Source organism: Galeopterus variegatus, unplaced genomic scaffold, assembly GCF_000696425.1.
Source record: "Galeopterus variegatus unplaced genomic scaffold, G_variegatus-3.0.2 Scaffold6885, whole genome shotgun sequence".
NCBI classification, from domain to species: domain Eukaryota; kingdom Metazoa; phylum Chordata; class Mammalia; order Dermoptera; family Cynocephalidae; genus Galeopterus; species Galeopterus variegatus.
In genome coordinates this window covers 1-19,945 of record NW_007732996.1, presented here as the reverse complement: position 1 = coordinate 19,945, position 19,945 = coordinate 1, and the positions used below count along the sequence as shown (strand labels likewise).

At 34.2% G+C, this 19,945-nt stretch overlaps 1 protein-coding gene across 1 annotated transcript in view; it reads left to right on the top strand.

The window, feature by feature from the left end:
* LOC103606846 (S phase cyclin A-associated protein in the endoplasmic reticulum-like) overlaps nucleotides 1–18,753 on the top strand; it is a gene marked incomplete at both ends in the record, with an annotated part of 78,468 nt that extends 59,715 nt beyond the window's left edge. The window contains 2 exons of the mRNA XM_008591383.1: nucleotides 12,466–12,621; nucleotides 18,611–18,753. Of these exons, the coding sequence (XP_008589605.1) occupies nucleotides 12,466–12,621; nucleotides 18,611–18,753 (299 nt within the window). The remainder of the gene's footprint in view (nucleotides 1–12,465; nucleotides 12,622–18,610) is intronic.
* Between the last annotated feature and the right edge of the window lie 1,192 nt (nucleotides 18,754–19,945).

Below are 19,945 nucleotides of genomic sequence, written 5' to 3'. Positions count from 1 at the left end.
GAGATAATTTTACTGCTTCTTTTTCAATTTGTATGCCTTTTATTCTTCTTTCTTGCCTAATTGTTCTGGCTGAAACTTCCTGTGCTATGTTGAATAGAAATGGTGAAAGCAGATATCCTAATCTTGTTTTGTATCCTAGAGGAAAAGCTTTTAGTCTTTCACCATTGAGCATGATGTTCACTGAGATTTTTCATGTTTGGCTTTTATTACTTTGAGTTTGTTTCTTTCTATTCCTTAGATTCCTTGTTGAGTATTTTAATCATGAAAGGGTGTGGAATTTTGTCAAATGGTTTTTCTGCATCAGTTGAGATTTTGTGTCTGGTGTGTGTTTGCCATTATTCTGTTAATGTCTTATATTACATGGTTGAATTTTTATTTGAACCAGTTTTACCTTCCAGGAATAAATAATGCTTGGTCATATTATTATGTTGCCGAGTTCAGTTTTCTAGTATTTTGTTGAAGGTTTTGACATCAGTGTTCATAAGGGATATTGATCTATAGTGTTCTTTTCCTTGTAGTCCCTGCCTGGCTTTTGTATCAGGGTAATGCTTAGCCTCATGGGATGAGTTAGGATGTGTTACTTCCACTTCTATTTTTTGGAATGTTTGAAGAAGTGTTGGTGTTAGTTCTTTAAATGTTTGGTAGAGTTCACCCATGAAGCCATCAGGTCCAGGGCTTTTCTTTGTTGGGATATTTTTGATTATTGATTAATGTTCTTACTAGTTATAGTCTATTCATATTATCTGTGTCTTTGTGATTTAATCTTTATAGGTTTTATATTTGTATATGGTGTGAGTTATGGATTGAGATTCAGTTTTTTCATATGCATGTGTAATGTTCTAGCACCAGTTGTTGAAAAGACTATCCTTTTTGTATTGAGTTGCCTTAGTACCCTGTTGAAAATCAATTGGCCATAAGTGTGTGGATTCCTTTCTTACTCTCCATTCTGTTTCGTCTATCCCTCTGCATATTTTTTTGTTACCAACCACTCTATCTTAATTACTGTACTTTTATAATAAGTCTTGAAATCAGGAAGTGTAAATCCTTAAGCTTTGTTCTTTTGAAAAACTATTTTGGCTATTTCAGAATCACCTTGTGAATGTCTACAAATTTTTTTCAAAAAGCTTACCTGGATTTTGATTGGGATTGCATTGAGTTTATACATTAATTGGGGATAGAATTGACATCTTAATGCTATTGAGTGTTCTGATCCATGAGCAGGGAATGTATCTCTAGATGCTTGTCTTTGCATGTATTTGTGAAGTTTATCTGTAGTTCATATTTTTGATGCCATATTCAATGAACTTTTGTTTTAATTTTTTTCTAATTGTTTGTTGCTGGTGTGTATAAATACAGTTGTTTTTGTATAATTACCTTGTATCTTACAACCTTGCTAAACTCACTTATTAGTTCTAGTTTTATTTCTTCCTTTCCAGTCTACATGTTTTTATTTTTTATTTTATTTATTTAATTATTTTTTTGTGTTTTTCCGTGTCTGGCAACGGATCGCAACCCTCAGTGTCGCCCCCGCACCGGACCGGGACCGGCAACGGGACCGCAACCCTCGGTGTTGCTCCCGTGCCTCGCTCAGCCAGTGAGCGGGAACCGGTCTGTATGTGGGATCCGAACCCTCGGGCGGGAGCGCCGCCACGCTTCCCAAGCGGTGCACTATCCAGTGCGCCACCGGGCCGGCCCACATGTTTTTATTTTTCATCTCCCTTTGTTTCAGTGGTTGGGACTAGTACAGTATTGACTAGTTGAGAAGAGAGCTGATGTCATTGCCTTGTTCTCATTCTAAAGGAGAAAGCATTTAATCTTTCACCTTTAAGTATGATATTAGCCATCAGTTTTTCATAGGCGTTGGTTATCAGCTTGAGGAAATTTCTTTCTATCCTTAATTAACTGAAAGTTTTTTCAATGAATGGACTTTGAATTTGGTCACAATTTTTTTTAAAAAATTTTTTTTGCCTTAAAAAAAATCTTAAAATGGTGAATTTCACTGGTTTTTATTTTTTTGTTTGTTTTTTTATCATTATACAATGTAGTTGGTTTTCATGGCCTTTTGCCAATTCCCCCCTTTGTCCCTTCCCTCTCCTGCTTTTCTACCCCCATCAACATCATATCTGTTCTCTTCTCATAACAGGTTCAAGGAATTATTGTGATTGTTGTGTCTTTTTTTTTGTTTCTATTTATTTATTTTTATCAGCTCCCATATATAAGTGAGAACATGCGGTATTTCTCTTTCTGTGCCTGGCTTATTTCACTTAACATAATTTTCTCTAAGTTCATCCATGTTGCTGTGAATGGTAGTATTTCATTCTTTTTTATTGCCGAGTAGTATTCCATTGTGTAGATATACCACATTTTCCTTATCCACTTGTCTGATGATGGGTGTTAAGGCTGGTTCCAACTCTGGGCTATTGTAAATAGCACTGTAGTAAACATGGAAGTATAGGTATACCTTCAACATGATGATTTCCGTTCCTTTGGGTATATACCCAGCACTGGGATTGCTGGGTCATATGGCAGTTCTCTCTGTAGTTGTTTGAGGAAACTCCATACCATTTTCCATAATGACTGCACCATTTTAAGTCCCACCAACAGTGTGGGAGGGTTCCCATTTCTCTGCATCCTTGCCAGCATTTGTTATTCTCAGTCATTTGGATATTAGCCAGGCTAATTGAGTGAGATGATATCTCATTGTGGTTTTGATTTGCATTTCCTGAATGCTGAGTGATATTGAGCATTTTCTAATGTGTCTGTTGGCCATTTGTATATTTTCCTTTGAGAAATCCCTGCAGTTCCTTTGCCCTTTTTTTAAAAAAAAATTTTTTTTAGCAGCTGGCCAGTAAGGGGATCTGAATCCATGACCTTGGTATTACAAGGCTGTGCACTAACCAACTGAGCTAACCCACAAGCCCTCCTTTGCCCATTTTTTAATCAGGTTACTTGTTATTTTGCTCTTAAGTTGTTTGAGTTCCTTGTATATTCTGGATATAAATCCTTTGTCAGATGCATATTTTGCAAATATTTTCCCCACTCTGTTGGTTGTCTTTTCACTCTGTTAATTGTTTCTTTTGCCATGCAGAAGCTTTTCAGTTTGATATAATCCCATTTGTTTATTTTTCCTTTGGTTGCCTGTGCTTTTGGGGTCATATTCATAAAGTCTATGCACAGTCCTACTTCCTGCGGTGTTTCCCCTATGTTTTATTTTAGGTGTTGTACAGTTTCAGTAGTTTAAGGATGTATATTCTTTAATCCATTCTGAGTTGATTTTGGTATGTGATGAGAGGTATGAGTCTAGTTTCATTCTTCTACATAGAGATGTCCAATTTTCCCAGTACCATTTATTGAAGAGGCAGTCTCTTCCCTAGTATGTGTTCTAGGGGCCTTTGTCAATGATCAGATGGCCACAGGTGTATGGGCTGATTTCTGGGATCTCTATTCTGTTCCATTTGTGTGTGTCTCTGTTTTTATGCCAGGGCTATACTGTTTTGGCTATTATAGCTTTGTAGTATAGTTTGATGCCAGATAGTGTTATGCCTCTCGCTTTAAATAATAAACTAACCATACATTTCAGGGATAAACCTCACATGGTTATGATATAGCATCATTTTTATATGTTAATGGAGTTGATTTTTTAACATTTTAAAATTATTTTACATCATGTTCACTTGAGACATTGTTCTGTAGTTTTGTTTTTTGTGTTTTTTTCCTTGTCAAGTCTTTGTCTGGTTTTGGTAACAGGATGTTTTGGCTTCATAAAGCACATTGGGAAGGGTTTCATTGTCTTCAGTTTTCTAGAGTTGCTCGTGTAGAATTGGTACAATTTGTTGTTTGAATTTTTTTGCAGAGTGCAATGAAGGTATTTGGGTCTGGGGTTTTCTCTGTGAGAGGGTTTTTTTGTTTGTTTGTTTGTTTGTTTTATTGGTTACTGGCTGGTTTATGGAAACAAACCCTTGACCTTGGTGTTGTAGGTACCATGCTCTAACCAAGCAAGCTAACTGAGCAGCACTGTGAGAGGGTTTCTGACTAAAAATTACATTTATATAATTTATATTAAACTATCCATATTATTGATTTCTTTTTTTGTAATTTGTCTTTCCAGGAGTTATGCCATTTTCTTAATATGCAATGATTTTGATTTTGAGCATCTTTTAATGTACTTTTGGCCACTTGTATATTTTATTGGGAAAAATGTCTATTCAGTATCCTTTGCTCACTTTTTAATTGGGCTGTTTGTCTTTTTGTTGTTTAGTTGTAAGAGTTTTTAACATGTTCTAGATACTATACCCTTATGAAACTTATGATTTGAAAATACTTTCTTCCCTTCTATAGGTTGTCTTTTTACTTTCTTTATAATGCCTTTTCACAAAGTTTTTAATGTTGATAATATCAAATTTATTTATCTTTTGTTTTATTGCTTGTGCTTTTGTGTTAAGAAATCGTTGCCAAAAATCAGGGTCATGAAGATTTGCCTTTGTGTTTTCTTCTAAGACTTTTATTGTTTTAGCTTTTAGATTTAGGTCATTGGGACATTTTGAGTTAGTTTTCATGTATGGTATGAGATAGGGGTTCAACTTCATTCTTTTGAATGAAGATATCCATTTGTACCAGAACCATTTGTTGAAGAGAGACTATCAAATGGTATTAGTACAGTTGTTGAAAATTAATTTGCTGTAGGTGTACAGTTTTATTTTTGTCCTCTTCATTTTAGTCCATTTGTTTATATATCTATTTTTATACAATACCACACTGTTTTTTATTACTGTAGATATTCAGTAAGCTTTGAAATGGGAACAGTGAGTCTTCCAACTTTTTCTTTTTTTTTTTCAATATTATTTCAGCTATTCAGGGTACATTGCAATTTCATATGAATTTGAGGATTGCTTTTCCATATCTGCAGAAAAGTCCATTGGCATTTTTTGGGTATTGCATTGAATCTTTATATCCCTTTGGGTAATATTGCAATCTTACCAATACTAGGTTTTTCAATCCATGAACATAGACTGTCTTTTCATTTATTTAGATCTTCCTTAATTTCTTTCAGTCTTGCTGTTTTCAGTGTACTAGTCTTTCACTTTGTTGTTTAAATTTATTTCTAAATATTGTATTCTTCTTGATGCAATTTTAAATGGAATTGTTATCTTCATTTCATTTTTGGATTGTTCATTGCTAGTGTAAATGTACTTCAAAAAGTTCATGAAAAGATTTGTAATATCTTTTAATTCTATTTTTCCATAAACTTTTTATTGTAGTATGAATTTTTGTAGATTGATTTTGTATTTTGCAGTCTTGTTTGTACTCATTCTTTAGTTTCAATAGCTTTTTAGTGGATTCTTTAGGACTTTCTATAAACAAGTTTTTGTCATTAGCAAATAGAGATAGCTTTACTTCTTCCTTTCCAGTTGGGTGCCTTTGATGTATTTTTCTTGCCTAATTGCTCTGGCTAGAAGCTGTAGTACATAGTTGAATAGAAGTGATGAGGGTGGACATTCTTTTCTTATTCCTGATCTTTGTGGAAGGTATTTATTCTTTCATTGGTATGATGTTAGGTGTTTTCATATATTTAATTTATCTGTGGGGTACAGCATTGAATATCAGTACCTGTGTGCAATATGTAATGCTCAAATCAGGATAATGACTATATTCAGCCTTACACATTGTAATCATATTTGGTGACCCTTTACCAATTTCTCACTCTCCCTCCTCCCCTTTTCCCATCTGTGTTGGCCTCAGTTCTGTTATCTCCTTTTGGAAGTTCAATGAATTATTGTGATGGTTGTATCTTTCTTTTTTATTTGTTTGTTTTGTTTGTTTGCTTGACTTTTTAGCTCCCGCTTATGAGTGAGGACCTATTTAACTTCTAGTTTGTTGAGTGTTTTTATTTTTTTATTTGTATTTATTTTTTCCTTTTTTTGTCTTTTTTACTGACCGGTAACGGGATCGCAACCCTCGGTGTCGCGCCCATACCGGGGACCGGCAACGGGATCGCAACGCTCGGCGCTGCGTCCGCACCGCGCTCAGCCAGTGAGCAGGAACCGGTCTCCACATGGGATCTGAACCCTCGGCGGGAGCGCCGCCACACTCCCAAGCGGCACACTCTCCAGTGCACCACCGGGCCAGCCCGCGTTGAGTGTTTTTATTATGAAAGGATGTTGGATTTTGTCAAATGCTTTTTTTCCATCCATACCTATAACACTGTGGTTTTTGTCTTTTTTTCTATTAATATGGTGTATTGCATTAGTTGAATTTCATGTATTTTGTATATTTGCCAGTTTGTTTCATCATGGGTATCAGTGTAAGTTTTCACCTATGTATTATTATTTTTATTTTTATATTTTTTTTTTGGGGGGGGGGAATCTGAAGGCACAGTACTGATAGTCACACAGCTAGAACTTAAATCCAGGTCTTTTTCATTCCAAAGCCTCTAATTTTACCACTGTATTTATTGATTTTGTATTCTCATGTTGGGTGGTTTTTTTTTTTTTTCCCCCCATATGACTCATACGAATTTTGACTTGTCTGATTGCTTAACATACTTCCATTAAAATTTTATTAAGCTGTAGGGACTCCTATAAGCATATTAACCCAATATTAACCCAAATAGCAGTCAAAATAATTTTCATGGAGATGGGTGGTCAACTGCTGGATATCTTTACATGAAGATATCACCTGTCATTTGTAGTTCTTTTAATTCTTAATAATTGAGAGTCTGTACTAAAATTCTTATATGAAATACTACTTTAAGTCCTTGCTACCAATTGCTGCCCTATTGGTTCTTTTAATTTTCATTGCTTTCTATTCAAGAGTTTACAAAGTCCTGTCTGGAAATGTATTATATCTACAGGGAAAATAGTCACTGTAGTTTTTTCTTGTTTTTTTCATCCATTTAAAAAATTGATGATTGAATTATGTATTAGTCCATTTCTTTTGCTTATAACACTACCTGAAACTCGGTAATTTAAATAGAAATAAAATTTATTTCTTACAGTTTTGGAGGCTGGGAAGTCCACCATCCAAGGAACGCATCTAGTGGGGGCCTCCTCATGGGTGTTGACTGTATAGCAATGCAGGGTATCCCATGGCCAGAAATTGCAAGAGCTCTGTCCTGTGCTCCTTATAAAGCCATAAGTTCACACCCATAACTCATTATTCCATGAATGGATTAATCCATTCACGAGGGCACAGTTTTTATGATCCAGTCACTTCTCAAAAGCCCCTCCTTTCAAATGTAATAGTTGTATTTTTCCACCCTCTTAACACTGTTACAGTGGGGATCAAGTTTCCAACACATGAACTTTTGGGGGACACATTTGACTCATAGCACATTGTTCCTAATGGGATGACATAAATATCATAAATGTTTGTGTGAAACATTGTCATTTACTTTCTTGCCCAGACATTCTAATTTATGAGACAAAACTTCTTTATGCCTCTGGTTTTGTCATATGCCAAAGTTTTGTCTTGCTTGATCATAATAGTTATCTGAGGTTTTGTTAGAAAGACAGAGATTCCCAAGCTTTTTCTTTGCAGGGTCTTATTGAGTAATGCTAGAGTGGGGCCTAGGCATCTTTTTTTTTTTTTCACAAGACCTCCATTTGATTTCTATGATCAGGAAATTTGGGTTTCCCATATATCAAAAGGTTGCTCCTTATTAAAAAGTAATTTTTTTATCATGATAGTGAAGACTGAAGTCTTTGGGGTTACATAAAATTGGATTTAGGTTCTGACTACCACTTAATAGGTGAATGTCCTTAGGTATTATTTTACCTTTCTGAACTTTTTTGATTATCTTTAAAATAGGAATAATCTTTGCTACATTTCTATTGCTGGAAGGATTATATTAGATTATGCATGTTGTGAAGCAGATAGTGCCATCTCTGGTATAACGTAAGCACTTATTAAAATATTAGCAGGGACAAGAGGTAAGAATATTATTGCAAATATTTAGGGGGGGGCGATGAAAATAAACTGATGGCAGCTACAATGAAAGGGAAAACACATGAGTGACTACAGAGTTATAGAACTATGGTTAGATATATACATGGGACCCCAAAGAAGAAGTCACAAAAGTCTAGCTTATTTTTGTGCCTTAAACACAAAAAGTGGTCTAAAAACCCCACAAAAACAAAAAAACAGTGAACTGAAGTAAATGAATACAAGTTTTTCAAGTCTGGGTTAATGGTAGACTAATGATAATCAACATCTGAAATATGAATTGTGGAATTGTAGAAGAATACATCATATTTGTTTTCAACTTCTTAATTTTCCCTTAAGTCCCCCCAGTGATTTTTTTCTTATTTTAAAAAATATATTTAAATCCCCCTAGGAGTGCACTTTACTTGAGAAATATATCAAATATATTATTTCAGTTTTGTTATATCATCAAGCTGTGATTTATATGTTTCTATATATGCTTTTCCTGAATCCTTGGAATAAATTAATAGTCATTTCAAATTCCTTAGTTCTTTCTTGAGTAGACAGATGATTGAAAATAAGTCATCTAGTATTTAGTTGATAATGACTAATATTGCCGCCAAAGTTAATTAGAACCTGATTTTATTTTAGATTGCTGTCCATTATTTAATAGTATTTTCAGTTTTTTAATGGTCTCGTTGATTCATTTTTATGTGCAACATATCTACTTTTAGTTATAGTTTATTTTATTCCAGTTTTGAGGAAAAGATACCCATTTTTGTATTTATGGTAGGAGCCTTTTTCTTTGTGCTGTGGATCCAATTTATGTCCTCTTGCCTGCTCTTAGAATTTTTTTCATCAGTTATCTTCTTGTGCCCGCTTCGTTGCTTTCTTCCTCTAGATTGCCTACTTTTGTACATCTATTCTGTAGATTACCTATTCTATTCTTTTGTAAATCACCAAATTCCTTAGAAACAGTAGTCTGAGCTCATTTCTAGTCTATTATCTTACAACCACTTCTTTCTTAATTCCTTGTAATGTCATTTTCTCTCTCTGCCTTGAGAATATTACTCTGCTGTCACTAAGTTTAAAAGCCATTTCTGAATCTCTTAATATGGACACTGTCAGGCACCTTTTTATAGAATACTTTCTTCTGTGCTATCTTGATTTTTGTTCCACCTCTCTAACCAGTCCTTTTCTATATTTCATTCTTTCTTTTGTTGGTTAAATATAACTATTTTCAGTTTACTTCACTTATTCTTTTCCATTAGTATCACAACCACTATCATTGCTTCAACTATCATCTCTGCAGTGATTCCTAAATTTGAATATTTAGCCTCACCCTCTCAACCAACTCTAGATTCAGTTGCTTATTGCTTGGTGGTTGTATTCAGTAGAACTCATCAGTTCACCATCTGCTTTTCCTGAAATTCATATTTCAGATGATGATTATCATTATTAGTCTACCATTAACCCATACTTGAAAAACTTGTATTCATTTACTTCAATTCACTGTTTATTTGTTTTTATGGATTTTTTTGGACCACTTTTTGTGTTTAAGGCACAAAGATAAGCTAGATTTTTGTGACTTCTTCTTTGAGGTCCCATGTATATATCTAACTATAGTTCTATAACTCTGTAGCCACTCATGTGTTTTCCTTTTCATTGTAGCTGCCACCAGTTTATTTTTATCACCCTCCTAAATATTTGCAGTTGATATTCTTATCTTTTGCCCCTGCTGCCTCCAAATTGATCTTTCTGAAGGACGTTATTGGATTACCTCTCAGCTTAAAAACCTTCAAGGACTTTCCATTGTCTTCAAGCATTGTATAAATGCATTATTAATATTTTATATTTAGAATAACAGTCATATTATTATTTTAAAAAATGATTCATTTTCATTTAAAAGAATTTAAGCAATATAGCAAAAGAAACTAAAAATCTCGCTGAGTGATAGCCACCATTAACATCAGGCAAAACACTGTTCTAGACATATCTCCAGAATTATGTTCAGATTGCATGAATAGATAATTTTATAAAATATAATTATGCTATACTTGATACTTCTTTAAAGACATATGAATGTCTCTTTTAGTTCCATTTTAAATGAAAGAATTGAAATGGAAGTAAAATGGAAGAAATTGTTGAGTTTGTAATAAATGTTTCTTTATCACGAGAGGGATTATTTCCCATAAGATATTTTTAAGGTTTTAGAAGATTAAGAAACATATTGAGAGGATGGAATTACTATATTTTTTCAACCTCCTTTTAATTTTGGATAATTCGGAGGGAATCCCTACTTAAAAGATGAGAAAATTAGCATTCATATTTCCTTCTATCTTTGTAATCACCCTTCAGTAATTTTTCATAGTTTTATTAGTTTTACATTGTTAAAGTTTATCACATTTACATTTTGCTCTGTAACTGTAAATTCCTCAGTTTAGTTTTCCTTGCATATATAAATAAAAATCAATGCTTACCAGTTCTCCATTCACGAGTTCTTTGTTTTGATTTATCTTGGTTTTCTGGACCAAGTAACTTTTTTCAGGGATAGCTCATAGGTGCTTTGTTCCTTGAGTTCTAGCATATTTCAGGCTTATGACATTTTTACCTAAATTATATCTTGGCCAGAGACCAGATTCATGATTCACAATATCTTTCCTTCAGAACTTTGTAGGCATTATTCTGTTGTCCTCTATTATTAACTATTTCTTTGGGCAAGCTTGATGCCACACTGTATTTTTTCTTTCTTGTAGTTGGCTTGCATTTACTACTTGAAAGCTTAAAATTTTATTATTCTTCCTTAATGTTTTATGATTTAGTAAGGATATTCTTGATTTTGATCTTCTGAGTCAGTTTTTTATGAAATAATGTAAGCTTTTTTAATCTTCAATTTGTTCCTTTTTTTCCTGGTAAACATTTCCTGTATTTTATGTTGGAATATTTTCTGTTGCCTTTTTTAACTGCATAGGTATTATTTATCTTTATCTTTATCTTTATCTTTATAGTAGGTCATCTTGACTTGTTCTCCATATTCAAGGCTTATTATTTATCCATTGATTTTTATTTTAAAAATCTGTATTAACTGGGATTATAACAAGCCTTTCCTCTATTAATAAATTGGGTTTTTACTGTCTTTGTTCTGTTCCCTGCTTTTTCAAATTTAATGAATTCTGTGATAGTGTTTCCTTTGTCCTCAGTTTGTTTCCTTAGCTCTCTAATCATCCTTTATTTTATCATTATATTGTGTTATCATCTTGCTCCTTTAAATATGTGTTCTTGTTAACTTCGTCAGTGTTACAAAGTTTGCCTAGGTAATTTTCTCCTATTTTTGGGTTATGTTTTCTTCCAGATTGGGTTTTGCATCTGACTTTTGCATACTCTCTTCCCCCTGAATTTTGTTTTATTTATTTTGCTTAGTGTATTAGATCCCATTTCTTTTTCTTTCATCCTGATTATGCTTAACATGTGAGCTCTGAAATAGTAAAAATAAATTTTCCTTGAACATACTTGTTTTTTTTATACTTCCAGTACAGTTTGAAAAGATGGTTATATGATTAATCTACTTATAAAAATACTTATCAAAGTGGCTTCATGGCATGGAGATTGGGAAAGCATGGTTAGAATTATATTTAAACTTTCTTATTTCTAAAATATCTTGAGATAGGTTTTATTCCATCCAGTATGGATTCATGGCGTCTATGCTTTTGTCACAGGTAGTCAGCTCCAGTGTTCAATTCCCTATATCATTCTACCATTTTTATTCTAGCATACCCTCCCTCTGGCTTTCAAAAATGAGAGATTTGATCCCAACTGGTTTTTTGAACTTTATCATTAGCTATACTTTGCTCATAAAATCTGTATTCTCTAACAAAACTTGGCTGTTAAGAGTCAATACATGTGAAGTTGAGGATGCAGTACATAATGCACTACCTTGTACTTAATTGTCACTTATTTAGTATATTTTGAAAAAAAGATTCGTTGTTTTGACCTCTCAAACTTATTAGAATAACATAAACATACCTATTTATTTATTTATTTTTTGTTTTTTTGTGACCGGTAAGGGGATTGGAACCCTTGGCTTGGTGTTGGCCGCACCGCGCTCAGCCAGTGAGCGCACCGAACCCGGGTCAGGAGCGCCGCTGCGCTCCCAGCGCCGCTCTCCCGAGTGAGCCATGGGGTCGGCCCTAAACATACCTATTTAAATGTTGGAGTAATATATGGTTGCAAATTATAATGATGGTTATACAGGTAGAACTTTGTAAGATGGACTCAGTGAGAATCTTAAATTGTTCTTGACTTTAAAATATTTTCAGTAGCAGACCTCTAAATCAGTTTTTACTAAGGCCTGTGGATTTGTTATACACACTGGATTATTTTCCATTCTGAGGTAAATATTAAAAGAGTTATATGTCATTTATTTTTTTGTTCTGTGCCTATCACTGTTTTAAGTTATTATATAAAAACTTGTTAAATTACTTATTGATGTGATGTGCCTAAGAATTAACTTGATTTGAATCTCACTTTCTTTGTTGTTATTGGAAGGTAAATGAAATTGCCTTTATAAATACCCTTGAAGCCCAGAATAAACGCCATGATGTTTTATCAAAATTGAAGGAATATGAGCAGAGGCTTAATGAGTTACAGGAAGAACGTCAGAGAAGACAGGAAGAAAAGCAAGCACGTGATGAAGCTGTGCAGGTAGGTTTTTATTCAGTAAACATTTATTGAGCACCTGTTATGTGCTGAGCTCTGAACTAGGTGCTGAGGATCCAAAAAGAAGTAATACCTAGTCTTTGTTTCTAAAGGTGCATGGATTAATACAGCACTGTTTGGAAACATGAAATCTGATTGCCAAAAGACAGTGTTTTCTCTCTTAGATAAGGTAATCAATGCATTAGTCAGTTGACTGCAGTCATAGAAATAGAGTCTCTAGCAGCAACCAGGTGAAGGATTGAATTGCTCTGGAATGATTGTCATCTGTTCTTTTCTAGTTGGGTTTGGTAAGAATATGCTCCTCTCCCCCAGTAAAAAAGGATTGTTCTTGAGCCAGTATATATAGCCTTAAAGAATTGGGTAATCTTTATGCTTATGACAAGGCGTACCTATCATTTATTGGGCAGTATCACCAGATTATAATTATTTAGCTTTTAACCTCTGCTGCAAACCCTAGGTTAGCTCCCGTTTTCAGGATTGGAAGAAAGATTAGAGCATAAACTGTACTGCTGTTTTATAATCTATTTTAGATCTTTCTCAGTAAAATTCCTCGTCCATAGACTCTATTAGGACTTGACATTTTTGATGTAGATAAATTTTGCAGTGTTCAAATATAAATGCAGACATACTATATCTATTATGACTAATATTTACTTGTTCATTCATTCAATAATCATGTTATTGAGTTACTACAAATAATATGTTCACATGGAGACATATACATAAATAAATTTAACCCATCAGGATAAGTGCTATAGTAAAGGCATTCTCAGTCACACAAAGGAGAGAGAGGACATGAGAAAGCAGGAAAAGTTTCATGGAGGAGATACTTCAACTAAGTTTTTAAAAATGAGACTATTATAAATGATGTAGAGTTAGAGAGCAGATCATGAAAAGCTTTGTTGTTATGTTAAAAATTATGGAAGTTATTAATCATGTTTCTTCACTGGTGGTTTTAGAAAATTAAAATGTCAATACATTTTTAAGGTTATTGATTACTTTTTGGTATTTGTGGACATTAGCAGGCATTTCCATATTCATCCTTGATCTCTTCTATTTGATTTGAGTCCAATGTCTTACCTTAATGAGGACCAAGCTAACCTAAGTTTAAAAATACAGAATGCTCCTATTGGAGGAACTTTAGCTTTTCCTGTCCAAGAATCAGCAAATATTTTTATTTTATTATTTATAAGTTAATTCTCTATTAACTTATACCCTTAAATGAATGAATAAAGTAATAGGATATTTGAATTTTTAATTTTAGCCTTCTCTTTAGCATTATTGCTGTCTTTCTCTATAGCAGGACCATTTTATAAAAAGTCATGTTTTGTAAGTTATGTATTACTTTTCAGCAACTATTAGGCATTAATAACTAAGAGATAAATAAGACATGATCCTTGCTTTATGGTAAATAATAAATTACCGTTTCATGTGAAAGAGTGTAATTAAAGTATGTACAAGGTACAGAGGTACCTACCACAGAGGAGGTCATAATTAACTCTATAGGAGGAGAATGTCAGGGAAAATTCTCTGAAAAAGGTGATTTCTTAGCTGAGTTGTAGGGAGAAATATATGAGTATAATTGTATATTTTTAAATAGACATTTTTGGTTTCTTTCTCTGCATTTTGAAGATTTTAAGATTTGAAATATAATAGTTATTTCCAATTTAAAACTGATGAGTCTTGCTTCACAATTTGGAACATTCAGTAAAGCTTAAAGGAAAACAGTTTACTAGAAAGTAGTAAGGAATTTCCTGTACCTACCAACACTTTAAAAATTGTTTTGACCGTTCGCCCCCAAATTGTTTTGATACTTCAGAATTATTTTTCTTTTTTGAAATGTAGAAATTACCAATGGATTTAATTTTCTGAAAAATTTAAAATTTATCTACATCAGTTTAATTGAGATATACTGACATTGTTAGAAAAATCCACTGGTAATATACAACATATAAAAATGTATAGTCATTTCTAGCTGTGTAAGGCACTAATGTCAAACATTCTATAAATACAATAATAATAGTAAGATCCTAACTTTATATAGAATTTCAAAGACCCCCCCCATCTACTTTATGTTTACTCTTTTTTTTTTTTTTTCCTTTTTGTCTTTTTTCGTGTCCGGCAACGGATCGCAACCCTCAGTGTCGCGCCCGTACAGGACCGGGACCGGCAACGGGATCGCAACCCTCGGTGTTGGGCCCGCACCTCGCTCCGCCAGTGAGCGGGAACTGGTCTGTATGTGGGATCTGAACCCTCGGCGGGAGCGCCACCGCACTCCCAAGCGGTGCACTGTAGCAGTGCGCCACCGGGCCGGCCCTTTATGTTTACTCTTGAAACATTCCCATGAACTGTTAAAAGGCAATTGTGATCCTTGTTTCTTGTAAGTGAAATACTTAGTGCTGTCTTCATATATTCTCAATTGCCATTGTTTTTATGTATATTATTGATTGGTTAGTTTTAGCTTGGTTTTTTTTAGAAATTCTGCTTTGTTTTTTGCCCTGATCATTTGCATTGTAGGCATAAAGAGGGGGTTGCAGAATCCTTTCTTAGGCTGCCATAGGTACACCCCTGCCTATGAAGTATGTGAGGGTCTGAGAGTTTCTTTTCAAGTTATATTTCCAGGTCATTTGTTGTAGGTTTATATTGTTTGTAGGTATATAGACTCATAATGCATGTTATTTTATAGAGTTATGCTTCGTATATTAAACATATTTATAGGAAACCTCTGCCCTGTGCAAGGTGCTCTGTGGGGTACAAAGTCCTATTTTTAGGGGCTTAAATTTTGGATTGGAAAATGCTAGCTCACCTTAATAATTTTTACTCATTAGCTGTATAGTTACCAGTTCTCTTTTCCATTTATTAAAAACAGAACTTAAAAGGTTAGATAATTTTTGAAGTCCAATTACCTCTTAATGCAAAGTTGGAGTACATCTTAAATCTATGAAAACAATCAGCAAGTTGACATTATATTTATGAGTCTGCAACTTGGCTACATTAAAGTAATTATTTTTACATAATATTATTTCCTTTTAAAGGCCAACTTATAATTTTTGCAGTTATATTCCATAAACTTTTGGTTTTATAAAATATGAAATGAAAAGGTCTGTTTCAGTTCTTTATATTTAATGCCTAAGCCTTTTGCATTTCATTGTGAAGAATGTGTTTCAGACATAATACAGATTTTTTTTTAACTTTAGATAAATTTGACTATAAGAGAAAGTATTTTTGGTTATATTTTTCTTAAAGGAGAAAATTTTCTGTGCCAGATTTGATTGTTTTTAGTATTAAGAGTTTTTGCAATCTTATATATCTAAACATGTTTCCACATAATACTCTTGATTAGTAATGAGAAATAGCTAATAGCCAGTTTACAAATAGTATGCCAGACGCTAAAGAATATATTTAAAATCTAATGCATGTGTCCAACAGTCTATAATCTTCCAGATATGCCCTCCTGAAATCAGTGCATTCCCTCCAATTCCCAGTTCCTCCCCCCTCAGAACTCATAGGCCCCACCACCCCCAACCTCACCTCAAGAAAGAAAGAAATTGGGATCTTTTTGGCTTATTTCTTTAAAAAGGTTTTCTTTTCCTGAGGTAGATAGAGTTTGTTGTAGAGATGAAGTTACCATTGTGAGCTCAGTTAACTAACAGATGTTTGAATCTCTTTTCAGTGTTGTCTGAACAGAAACTGCTTTATTTTTTTTCTGCTGTTCTTTACTGAGCCCTTACTGTGGCCAAACTCTATGCTGAGTACTTACCTATATTAGTGATTTAGATCCAACAATAAACTGAAACTGCTTATGGTGAAATGACTATGTAAGTAGTGGGTACTAGAGCCTACATCAGCATATTCCTTTAATCATTAATAGGAGGGGCCAGGGAGAGGTTGTGTGAGCTACCTGGGAACATGGATGGATTGAAAGAAGTGTATCAGTATAGCTAGTAATGTGGTGAAAACTATCAAAGAACTGCTACTGGGCAAAAAGATACACAGAACCCAATATTTCATATTGAAATTTACCTTATTTTGATGAAGTATCTTCTGCCTTGATGATGATGATGATAACTAATTTTTGATAATTTGCTGTATGTCAAGATCTGTGGTTAGTGGTTTGCATATGTATTATTGTTATTTATCTTGCAGAAAACAAAGGCACAGAGAATGTGACTAAATAGAACAGAGTCAAGCAGCTAGTGAATAACGAGGTCAGGAAACAAAGCCAGGGAAACTGATTCAGTACCCACTCTCATATCCACTGTACTGTATTATATTGCCTCTTTCTTCTTCCTGTAAGCTTTCTTCACTTAATTCTATTATGAAAGCTTAGTTCAGAAATAAAGTGTGTTATTGTTTTTTGTTTTTTTTTTCATCATGTTCAGGTATTTCTATAACCATGTATTAACTACAAGCCTTCAGAAGTGGTTAATCAGAAAATATGTGTTAGGTTCCCACAGAATATGTATAGCATATTTGCTTAAAATACCATTTATTGTTATAATTATGTATAACACTGATTAGTGACATATGAAAACCAGATATCATTGCTGTTTGATTTTTGTTTAAATTCTGAGAAGCAGTTCCTAGTGGCAAGCCAGGGATCTACTTGGTTTGAATATAGAAGGGGACTTCAAAAAGTCTGTGAAAAAATGGAATTAAAAGACAAAAATAAAAAATAAACTTATTTTTCAACAGAAGCTCCACCAAGTTCAAGATACTTTTGTAAGCAGTGATACCAGTATTTAGTACATCCCTAAAGAACCGAGGGCCCTAGGAATTTATCCATGTCAATACAGTCTTTTTTACATTATTAACTGAAGAGAAATGGATGCCCTTGAAAGATTTTTTAAGATTAGGTTACAAAAAGAAGTCAGAAGGAGCCAAATCATCACAGTAAGGTGGATGTGTAATGATTTCCCATGGAAACTCTTGCAAAATTGCCCTTGTTTGATGAGAGGAGTGAGCAGGAGCTTTGTCCTGTGTAAAGGACTCTCTGGTGAAGTTTTCCTGGGCATTTTCATACTGAAGCTTTGGCTGACTGTCTCAAAACACTGTCATAATAAACATAGGTTATTGTTCTTTGGCCATCCAAAAGGTCCATGAGCAAAATGCCTTGAGCATCCCAAAAAACTGTTGCCATGACTTTGATGGGTCTTGCTTTTGCTTTGACTGAACCACTTCTACCTCTTGTCTTTGTCTTCAGGATCGTAACTAGTAAAGCCACATTTCATTTCCTGTGACAAATCTTGGAAGAAATGCTTCAGGGTCTTAATTCCACTTGTTTAAAATTTCCATTGAAAGCTCTGCTCTTGTCTGCAGCTCATCATCTGGGCACAAGTTTTGGCACCCATTGAGCAGAAAGTTTGCTGAACTGTAATTTCCCAGTCAGAATTGTGTGAGCTGGACCAATTGAGATGTCTGTGGTATTGGCTATTGTTTCTGCTGCTAATTGTTGGACCTCTTCAATTAGGGCATGAACAAGATTAATTTCTTCCTCACAAATGGATGTGGATGGTCTGCCACTGCAGGCTTCATCTTCAACATCATCTTATCTCTTCTTAAAACCAGTTATCCATTTGTAAACTGCTGACTTGTTTGGGACATTGTCCCCATTAACTTTTCGTAAAGCATGAATGATTCCACCATTCTTGCACCCAAGTTTCACCTTAAATTTGATGTTTGTTCTTCTATTTTAGCAGAATTCATGTTGCTCTGATGGGGGCTCTTTTCAAACTGATGTCTTATCCTTCATAGTGCCTCAAACTGGATCCTGTTCAGACATGTTATAACAAGTAGTATGAGTTTATTTTGGTACAAAAAAAATATTGCAATCCATGCGTAGTTTTTTCATAGTATGTGATTTTTCATGAGCTTTTGGAAAACCCTTTGTATGTTTGTGTCAAAGGTATGTCACCTTTAGTCATTTTCATTTTACTCATAATCCTAATATCTTTAAAAATATTTCTAACATTAGGAACGCAAGAGAGCTCTAGAGGCAGAACGGCAGGCCCGTGTAGAAGAATTGTTGATGAAGAGGAAAGAACAAGAAGCCCGAATTGAACAACAGAGGCAAGAAAAGGAAAAAGCCCGTGAGGATGCAGCTCGGGAACGAGCTAGGTACCACTTCTTGCTATCTTGATTTTGATCCTGATGAACATTTTGCACTGAGTGAATATTCAAATCAAGTCTTAAAATAAAGACATTTGCTGTCATGTAGATTTTTTAGGAAGATTCAGAAATACAGAAATGTGGTAGTAATTTTCAATTTCCGGGAATCGTGACATTGTACTCAAAATGGAAACTTTTAGGAATTTTCTATTAGATGAGAAACTTGATATGTCAAGATTTTTTTTGTTTAAAAAGTAGAATTTGATTCTGGCTAGCTTCAGCAAAAGCGAATTTTTTGGAAGATATTGGGAGCATAAGTAATGGGAGTTTAGAGACCAGGCTTGGAAATGGTCAGTCATCAAAGGCTAGGTCACAAGAGCCACAGCAGTGATCTTTTGATGGAAATAGTGTGGTAAGCATGTTGCCATTTTTATTAGGATAAACTGACCTTCATTTATCTCAACATTTTTCATCACTTGTTTAAGATTCAGAGACACGGAGAAAATTTTTAATTGGCCATGCCTAAGTCCCTTTTGTTGGTGTGTATCTTACTGACATGTGATATTTTCTGATATCTTAATTGTAGCAAATTTGGTTGATGTGGAAAGATAGCTCTTTATGGTTTTAATTTGTTTTTCTACTTCTCCCCAATTAATAAGGCTGAGCAACCTTTCACTTTTATGAGCTGTTCAGGTTTTTTTTATGTAAAGTGCCTATTCAAATTTTTGTCCATTTCTCTGTTGGGATCTTTTTTTCTTATTGGTGTTGAGGAATGATCTTTACTAGATAGTTATTCTTATCAGTTGCATATATTTCAAATACGTTTATAGGTTGTGTCTTGCCTTGTCACTCTATCATGTCTTGATTAACTTTATTCTTGATTGCAGTATAGTAGAACTGAACAAACTTTGTGATTTGTCCCTTTTGTTCCTGTTTAAGGAATCATTTTTTATCCTGAGTTATAAGTTATTCTTTAAAATTTTGTAGTTTATCTTTAATAGTAAAGTCTGTATTCATCGTAAGGGGATTGCAACCCTTGGCTTGGTGTTGCCCGCACCACGCCCAGCCAGTGAGCGCACTGGCCATCCTTATATAGGATACGAACCCGTGGCCTCGGCGCTCCCAGTGCCACACTCTTCCAAGTGAGCCATGGGGCTGGCCCCCTTATCAGATATTTGATTTGCAAATATTTTCTCACGTT